At 34.4% G+C, this 10,383-nt stretch overlaps 1 protein-coding gene across 1 annotated transcript; it reads left to right on the top strand.

Annotated features, from left to right (window-relative positions):
- The first annotated feature begins 6,158 nt into the window (after positions 1-6,158).
- LOC100368338 (large ribosomal subunit protein uL15m-like) lies at positions 6,159-9,875 on the top strand. The gene is made up of 4 exons (XM_002737524.4): positions 6,159-6,298; positions 7,906-8,060; positions 8,315-8,480; positions 8,929-9,875. The coding sequence occupies exons 1-4, from the start codon at positions 6,197-6,199 to the stop codon at positions 9,388-9,390; spliced, it is 885 nt and encodes a 294-aa protein (XP_002737570.2). The 5' UTR covers positions 6,159-6,196; the 3' UTR covers positions 9,391-9,875.
- Positions 9,876-10,383: the final 508 nt, after the last annotated feature.

Here is a 10,383-nt window from a genome sequence, read left to right as displayed (position 1 = left end):
ACACATTATCACTTGGTGAAATACAAATTATCACTTGGTAAACTACAAATTATCACTTGTGAACTACCAATTATCACTTGGTAAACTACAAATTATCATTTGGTAAACTACAAATTATTACTCGGCAAACTACAAATTATCATTTGGTAAACTACAAATTATCACTTGGTAAACAACAAATTATCACTTGTGAACTACCAATTATCACTTGTGAACTACAAATTATCATTTATTAAACTACAAATTATCACTTGGTAAACTACAAATTATCACTTGGTAAACTACAAATTATCATTTGGTAAACTACAAATTATCACTTGGTAAACTGCAAATTATCATTTGGTAAACTACAAACTATCACTTGTTAAAATACAAATTATCATTTGGTAAACTACAAATTATCACTTGTGAACTACAAATTATAATTTGGTAAACTATAAATTACCACTCGGTAAACTACAAATTATCATTTGTTAAACTACAAATTATCACTTGGTATACCAAAATTTATCATTTGGTAAACTACAAATTATCATTTGTTAAACTACAAATAATCAATTGGTAAACTACAAATTATCATTTGGTAAACTACAAATTATCACTTGGTAAACTACAAATTATCACTTGGTAAACCAAAATTTATCATTTGGTAAACTACAAATTATCACTTGGTAAACTACAAATTATCACTTGTGAACTACAAATTATCACTTGGTAAACTACAAATTATCACTTGGTACACTACAAATTATCACTTGTGAACCAAAATTTATCAATTGGTAAACTACAAATTATTAATTGGTAAACTATAAATTACCACTCGGTAAACTATAAATTATCACTTGGTAAACTATAAATTATCACTTGGTAAGCTATAAATTATCACTCGGTAAACTATAAATTATCGACTGGTAAACTACAAATTATCATTTGGTAAACTACAAATTATCACTTGTGAACTACAAATTATCATTTGGTAAACTACAAATTATCACTTGGTAAACTACAAATTATCAATTGTTAAACAACAAATTATCATTTGATAAACTACAAATTATCACTTTTAAACTATAAATTATCACTTGGTAAACTATAAATTACCACTCGGTGAACTACAAATTATCATTTGGTAAACTATAAATTACCACTCGGTAAACTACAAATTATCATTTGTTAAACTACAAATTATCACTTGGTATACCAAAATTTATCATTTGGTAAACTACAAATTATCATTTGTTAAACTACAAATAATCAATTGGTAAACTACAAATTATCATTTGGTAAACTATAAATTACCACTTGGTAAACTGCAAATCATCATTTGGTAAACTACAAATTATCACTTGGTAAACTACAAATTATCACTTGTGAACTGCAAATTATCATTTGGTAAACTTCAAATTATCACTTGTGAACTACAAATTATCATTTGGTAAACTACAAATTATCACTTGTGAACTACAAATTATCATTTGGTAAACTACAAATTATCATTTGTTAAACTACAAATTATCACTTGGTACACTACAAATTATCACTTGTGAACCAAAATTTATCATTTGTTAAACTACAAATTATCAATTGGTAAACTACAAATTATTAATTGGTAAACCATAAATTACCACTCGGTAAACTATAAATTATCACTTGGTAAACTATAAATTATCACTTGGTAAGCTATAAATTATCACTCGGTAAACTATAAATTATCGCCTGGTAAACTACAAATTATCATTTGGTAAACTACAAATTATCACTTGTGAACTACAATTTATCATTTGGTAAACTACAAATTATCACTTGGTAAACTACAAATTATCAATTGTTAAACAACAAATTATCATTTGATAAACTACAAATTATCACTTTTAAACTATAAATTATCACTTGGTAAACTATAAATTACCACTCGGTGAACTACAAATTATCATTTGGTAAACTACAAATTATCACTTGTGAACTACAAATTATCAATTGTTATACTACAAATTATCACTTGGTAAACTATAAATTATCTTTTGGTAAACTGAATGTGAGTCAGTCGATCGATTAATATTTGTTGGTAAGTTAAGCATGGGCGGATTTACAGGGGTCGAAGGGGGCCGCGCCCCCTATTTTTAACAACCAACAGGGCGCGAAGCCATCGGCGCTCGCAAACTTGGCCTTCGGCCAACTAGTAACTTTTTTTTTGATACACGGTTATTTTTTTCGTCGTATCAAATTCTGCCTTGTACAAATGCTTCGACTCAACTGCACCAGTTTGTCGGGGGAGGGGAATGAGTGACCAGCCGACCTTCCACTTAAATCATAAAATGTCATATGTTTCATAGGTTCTTTGCTTGAATAGTCAAACGTTTACCTTTGCTGGAATCCAGAAAAATCTTCGTCCTTGTGGAAACAACAATCTTACACTTACGCGTACTCGTTAAGAAAAAAATGAATCCGGGTTTGTGAATGTGACTATGTTACGATATTGTAACAAGTAAATCAGTTTTTTTTTATTGCCGACACGTTTACAACAACAATAACACGGGAAATTTCGACTTTACGGGATTCTTACCTTACTGCACGTATTTTAAACGACTTTTACAAAATTTCTGAAATTGTTTGTATTGGACCCGAAGTTGTATTGTAAGCCAACAAGTACTATGATCCCCTCGCAAGCCACGGGATATCACTGCTTCGCTACACAGTGTGATTGTACCAACAGGAACTGTAAACAACTCCATTAGGAATTCTAGCAGGATTTAAAAGAATACCCAGTTACAAATTTGAAAAACAAATCTATCTGCGAAGAAGTAAAAAAAAAACAGAAAAAAACACTCACATATAGGAAAGCAAAAATAAACATAATCCTCGAGTTAAATAAAAATCGAACTTATAAAACTAGGTGAAAATCAATATTAATTCGTGCAGATTTTCTGCCATCACCCCTCACAAATTTTCTGCCACCACTCCTCGCAGATTTTCTGCCACCACCCCTCTCAGATTTTCTAATTCCACTCCTCATTAGCTTCATTTTTGTATTATTCGGGTATATTGCCAAAAGCTGATTGATCATAATATCCACAAAAAATAAAACATTTTCCCTGTCAAACACCGGTATAGTAGTTCTATAGCGCTCGGCAAATTAAATAGCTACAAATTAAATAGCTTCGGGAACTTTGCTTCAGTTTACGTGTTTTTTTTTTTTTTTTGTCAATTTAATACCCAGAGCTGTATACATTTTTTGAGAATCGAGTTTATAAACGCCGCTTTCGACTCGTATGCACTATAAACGGTGTTCGTATTTTTGCCCCTTGAAGCAACAGCGGCGAATAATTTGAAGACGTGAGATCGAATGCTCTGAGTATGTTATGTGAGTATGTTGTACGCGTGTCAGCCATGTTGAGCTTCGTGAGAAACGCGTGTACCACGTATACCACCAGTTTGACGGTAAAGGTGTAATATGACGTCACCCTGACGCGCTGTTTGGGTGAAATTGTTGCGCATGTCCAAATTTAGTGCGATTATGAAACCGGCGTTGACGTCATGTGACAAAGTTCGCCTGATCCGGGTGTAGACTTTCACAGAATGATTTCTCCCCGCTAAAATGCTGGCAAAATGTATTTCTGTTCTTCGGTTGCGTTAATGTTCAACAAAACAGAACACATACAAATTGAAAATGGTCAATGTGAAAATAATATGCGCACTTGAAAAACCTGGACCTGAAAAACATCCCAAATTTCAGGAAGTAGCTACCTTAGAAACGGACGAGAAGTGATGAATTTACTTGCTTTTGTCTGTCAAATCATTTTTCGTGTAACTATTGGGTTACCGATATTTCCAGCGAAGGGGAAATTAAAATGGTAAAACGACTTGGTTGTAGTGGAAATGTGAGTGCTATGCGTATCAAATGTCACCTCTAATCAAGCGCTATCCATCAGTAATGGTATACACATACACAAACGTGATTTAAAACATTCTGAAATTAATACGTGTCGGACTGATTCGTAAAAATCACATCATTGTTTCAGCAACCGTCGTCTGTCAAGGAAACAAAACAACATGGGACTTGACGACACCAACGGGGAGTAATATCACGTCGTTTCTATTGTGTCACTCTAATGGGGCCCGGCATCGATAGTCGCCATTTTGTTTTGTTGGCTCCGGGCGTTACTTATTTCTTTCAATTGTGTCACACCGCGACCCTGTATGTCAGTTAATTGTAGGTTCAGTGATTCATATCTGGCAAGTTCAACAACAGTCACCATTCACAAATTAGACAAACTTGAAGAGAACTTAAATATTCCTAAAATTCGACAACTTTCTAGAATATGTGGAATATATGACCCTAAAATATATGAGAAAAAGACCGATATGCTGGAAGTATTGTTCTTTCTTCACGTAAACCTGTATTAATAAAACGACTCATTACAATGGTAGGTGTACTATATAACTCAATATATCAACTTTACACAGGTAACTGTACTATAAAACTTATTTCTTCCCCATAGTATAAATGTTAATAAATTATATTTGTATTTCATATTTGAGGTCTGATAAATATTGAATTGTACAAATTTCAATGTGTTTATGTAATGAGTAATACTTTCAAAACAGATAAACGATAAATATCACATTTATGATTACTATAGCGATATGTGAAGTTTACTTATGTTCTCAAAATAGTAGTATTTCTGATGTTCAAGTTTAAAACGCGGTGGTCGTTGCGCAGCGCGTGTTCGAATTTCATGTAAATAAACAATGTATTTTACACGCGTTGTATACGTCGCTATGAGTTCCATATCGAACAGGACGCGGCACGACGACCACCGCCCTTTAACAGCGCCCTTTAATGCTATTATATATTATTACAAAATTAATACTTCTGTAAATTAAAAAAAAAATATATGTTATGAATTTGTATATATATGACAATGGCGTATACACCAGATCTTGTCTACTCTATTTTAATTATTAGTACCAATAATATGTACATGTGTACCAAACCACTTCTTTTTTTGGCGCCGAGGCCACGCTTGCTAAGCCCATTGGCACATTAGATACATTTGTTTTGTTTTAATGGCGGCCTGGGACAAAAGTTTCAGCTCTGTTGGACAACAGTCGTTGCAATTATTCTGCAAAGATTGGCCACGTTGCGACAAAATTAAAGACTTGACGCCTTGACGGAAAACATGATACCGCATAGCAACCGTAGGCTGTAAAGCCACCCTTTAATCACACCGCCGTTTCTGTGACAATGAACCTGCTCAAGGGGATATCAGGACGATTTTGATAAAGCGTTGTTCTTAGGAACTGGTGAGAACTGGTCTAAAAGTGGCGTTAGCTCGCTAATAGAAATAACAATAGTAACGCTTTGCACTATGCGAAGCATATCTTTTGAAAATGAACAAATTAATAAACACACAATAAAATAAATAAATAAATAAATAAATAAATAAATAAATAAATAAATAAATAAATAAATAAATAAATAAATAAATAAATAAATAAATAAATAAATAAATAAATAAATAAATAATCGGTGAATGTTTTTTCTTCTACCTCGGAGAAAACAAACAATGACCTTTGCTAACACATTTGGGCTTATTATTTTGGACCCTATGAAATTCTCAAAGAGTATGCTGTATTTTCTTTTGAAAAGTACCTTTTGTGTGATCAGAATGCCAAATATGTCAAATATGTCCGAGTCTGGTGAACGACAATTTCTATACATATGGACAACTATGTTACAAAAATATTCACCGACTTAAGTAGTCGCTGTCATCACCTGGTTGATAAATTTGCTTATTTCCTTGTTTCAACCATTCATACACATAAGTAGGTGCTGTGCTATAGTAGGTGTATATCCAAAGTTGAGTTTACTTTAGACTTTAGACTACCAACCCAGCAAAACACCAAACTGTTCAGCAATTTGAAAATAAGAAGAAAAGAAAAACATTTAATAAAAAAATGTACGTTTTCAGAATGCATGGAGCATACGCACAGACGTCTGTGTACTGGTAACATTGACCAAATTTTAATTTCACCAAACAATATTTGTTAGTACAAACCACATTGATAATCACAGGACAGGCATCGCTACGGTGGGTGTTTTTAGACGGTCTACCCATCTTTATACGAGCGCCATCTTGTGTGGAGAATTGAAAAACTATCGTTGTTAACTAGGGTGGAGAGGTCATCAGTAAACATGGCGGCGTGCAGTGGCAGTCGACGTGCTTTTGAGATTATTCGCAGCATGCCCCGTGTGGCACTCACAAATATCCGCGATAACAAAGGTGCAAATCGAGAGGTAGGGAAAACATAATTTATCGCTCAAATAGAGCATTTGGCGTTTTGATGTGAGTTGAGCGTGTTTCACTAAAAATTAGATTGTCTTAGACTAGATGCCGTCTATCATGGTGAAACAATCTAATCTTGAGAGCAACGGGAAGGGAACTCTGAATGGCTGATTCCGGGCTATGATTATTCCTGAATCAGGAGACATTAGTATCCATAAAAAAATCTAGGTGTGAGCAAAGTAGGTTAAAATAACATTTTCCCTTATTTTCTTCCCTTGTATGAAAAAAATATATCCATTTTGATTGTTCTAAAATAAGCACGGATCTTATAAACTCTGTATCCTTTGATAATTAATAAATGTCTCCGGAATGAGACCTACCGGTAGATTTGTTTCGATCTGGTAAATTCTTACTTTTTGGAGATTCTCTGTTTTGGGGAAAAATGCCTTGCTGTCGTTTTGTTTCCAATATACACACAATACAAGCTATGTACATATATAGTTTGTGTGGTTGAACCAGAATACTCATTGATAAGTCGTCTATAAACGGAGGTGGTGGTTCTGCAGTCCGTACTCATATTTTGTGTAAAAAAACAAAACAGTGTACTTTACACATTTTATACATCGCGTGTGATCCATATCAACAAATCAACGCAAGCAAAAAACAAAACAGTGTACTTTACACATTTTATACATCGCATGTGATCCATATCAACAAATCAACGCAAGCAAAAAACATAAAAACTTAAACCAACACTATTCCTTCAGGGGAATTAAATCAACCAAATGGGTTATTTAAGAGTAAAAAAATTGCTATTTCAGTGGAAAAATGGTTTGTACCATACAAATACCAACGTCAGAAGGAGTAGTATTGGTCTGGACGATACTGACAGTACAGTATAGTGACTTCTATTCCACACATGTCAAGTTGTATATATACATCAACCCAACTGTCAACTGCATTCTAGTTTGAAACTAAAATGAGCAAGTTTGTCTTTCTCATCCAATACATACACTGCAAATATGCAGGGATATTAAAATCACAGTCTGAAATGAACACTAACCACAGACTTACCCATTTGTTACATTGTATTTTCAGAGATATCTGTCTGTCTTGTGATTTTGTTATCGTCTTGCAATTAGGATCAATGCATATCAAACTGGTTGCATACACTTACCTTATAGATCCTTGTTTACGCTAATTAGACTGTCGACAGTTCTCTGGCCTAATAAAGAGTTTTAACGAAATGCCAAAAGCATTTCAAGCGCGAGATGTAAGGCCCGAGAGACTATTATAGCATGTAATGCCCTCATGCGGCATTATGTGGAAATTGCCCGGTGACGTTCCTCAAACTATGTCATACACCGATCAACCAATCATGAGCGAAACGGGTCACCAATAAACGGGAAGTAGTAGTATTTTAATTTCCACGTAATGTCGCATGAGGGCGTTATATGCTATAACAGTCTCTCAGGCCTTACGGTCCTCACTTGAAATGCCTTCGACATTTCGTTAAAACACCTACAGCGTTGAATAATCGAATAATTCACTCTTTATTAGGCTTGAGAACTGTCAACAGTCTAACGCTAATATACGTATAATATTGGTTTCTCTGCAGCCTCTCCGTCGACGTGGTGGTGCAAAGGGCAAAAAGTGTGGAAAAGGTCATAAAGGTCAGCACCAAAGAGGAACATTACCAAGAATTGGATTTGAGGGAGGAGCCACACCATTCTATTTATTGATTCCAAAGTATCCATACAACGAAGGGCACTCGTAAGTAAATCACTGTTTCCAGTAACCAAGCTTTGCCTATTGTGCATGCAGACTCTGTATATTTTATCTCGTCAAACTGGTGTTCACATTAACGCCGCTTAGTACAACATGAAAGATTGCACTGAACCATGAAATAGACAGACAGGGTTGCACAATCTAATGATCAAATTATTCATGTTTGAAAAGATTTTAATAATCATTTTGTATCAGATTGAATAAATATTATCTACTGCATGTGTTTTTGTTGTTGTCAGGAGGAAACGAGAGTATCAGCCAATTAGTCTGGAGAAGATCCAACACCTGATAGATGTTGGCAGATTGGACCCATCCAAACCGATAGATGTAACCTCACTTTGTAATGCCAGAGCTATTGATATTGACATATACAAAAAGCAGTATGGAATACAGTTACGAGAAGAGGTGCTGTGTGTATATTGTCTTCTTATTTAATCTGAAAAATGACGTGGACCTTTAACTATTTAAATGTCTTCATATTTCTGCAAATCTTTGTGCGACTTTAAGCACATTTTAAATTTTTTTTCCTTTAATTTTTCTTTTTATTTTGGGCCAGATGTACATAATTTCCCCCTTGGCTGCGGGTCTTTATCAAAATATTTGAAAAATTATGCGGGTTTGGTTGTGAAATGTGAAAAAGCTGACTTTAGTATTCAAACGATTAAAAGCCTGCTTCATCATTACCAAGTACTGTAAATGCATTAATTATTAATTAGGTTTTCAATATCATTTTTGATGATAGATGAAATATGCTAAATTATATCCACAATACCAGCAAATTATTATTGTGCTTACAGTATTTGATGCTCATAACATGTATTTTTTAATTAATGTAAAATTTGAAATTTTTCAGGGTGCCGATATATTTGATGCTAAGGTCAATATTGAAGTTCAGTGGGCTTCCGAAACTAGTATAGCTGCCGTAGAAAGAAGAGGAGGTGTTATAACCACAGCATTCTATGATTTATTGAGTGTCAATGCTCTTGCATATCCACTCCGTTTTTTCCAAACTGGCAAACCGATTCCCCGACGATTGCTTCCACCTGAAGACGCTGTTCCTTACTACACTGCTGCCGAAAATCGAGGGTACTTAGCCGATCCAGAGAAGATTTCTGAGGAGAGATATAAACTAGCACAAAAATATGGTTATGTCCTGCCTGACATCAGTAAAAATCCATTGTACGAGATGTTAATGGAGCGGAAAGATCCAAGACAGATCTTTTTTGGACTTGAACCAGGCTGGATTGTTAATCTTAAAGATAAGGTTATCTTAAAGACTGTTGATGAAGATGTACTCCAGTATTACCGTTCATGATGAATTATACAGCATTGTAATTTACCAAGAGTGTGAGAGTCTTCCTTTTAGCCTAGTATCCATGTGGTGTTCCACTTGTGATAAGCCACTCCACTAATGCCTATGTACAAGGCAGATATATCTTATTTTATCCATGCAGATTTATGCATCCTTTACACACGCTTCTATGTGGCATTCCCGTCTTTGAAGGATGACAGCCTAAATACTGCATATTGAGGAATGTCCCATAAACACATGATTTCAGATGATTAAAACTGTTTACAACCAATTAAATCTATGATTGAGATGATTGACAATGTTTACAGAGACAGCATTTTCATTCAACCAATCAAATTTATGGTCAATAGCAAACCATGATGAGATATTGCTAGCATTGTAGCTAGGCATTAGTGGCATGACATTTAATGAGTAAAACACTGCATATCTTATAGGGTAATCCTACAACTGTAACAGTTAATATTATATTAAAGATCCAAGTACTAGTAGTCTGTTCTATTTTCTTTTTCAAAAGTATGTTTTGTATAATCTTATCTCATCTCACAGAAAATTGTTAAAAAAGCTGCAAGTTTGAGATTATTACTTGACAGACCTGTGATATTGTCCTGTAAAGAGTGCGATATCATGGGTTGTCTTGTAATAACCTTTTTATCATGCATTGTTTAACTACAGATATGCAGTGGTGCAAATACAGGCGATTTCCCGGCAGATTTTGTCATTTTTAGTCCCCGTTTGAACAAAGTCCGAAAACGGGGACTTATAATTCGGTCTCCGTCCGTGTGTCTGTGTGTCTGTCCGGAGTCATATCTCAGAATCCCTTGGACCGATTCCGTTCATTCTTTGCATGTGCCTAGTACTTTATCTGGGATATAAGCACATGCAGTGGTTTAGCGATTCGATTCAAAATGGCCGACTGGCAGCCATTTTTTGAAAATGTTGTATTTTCGACATGCTTTGTCAGTTGTCATTCAAACTTGGTACATAGATTATACATGT

This window comes from Saccoglossus kowalevskii, chromosome 18 (assembly GCF_978046115.1).
Source record: "Saccoglossus kowalevskii chromosome 18, keSacKowa6.1, whole genome shotgun sequence".
NCBI lineage: Eukaryota > Metazoa > Hemichordata > Enteropneusta > Harrimaniidae > Saccoglossus > Saccoglossus kowalevskii.
This window is presented reverse-complemented; position numbering and strand designations above follow the sequence as displayed.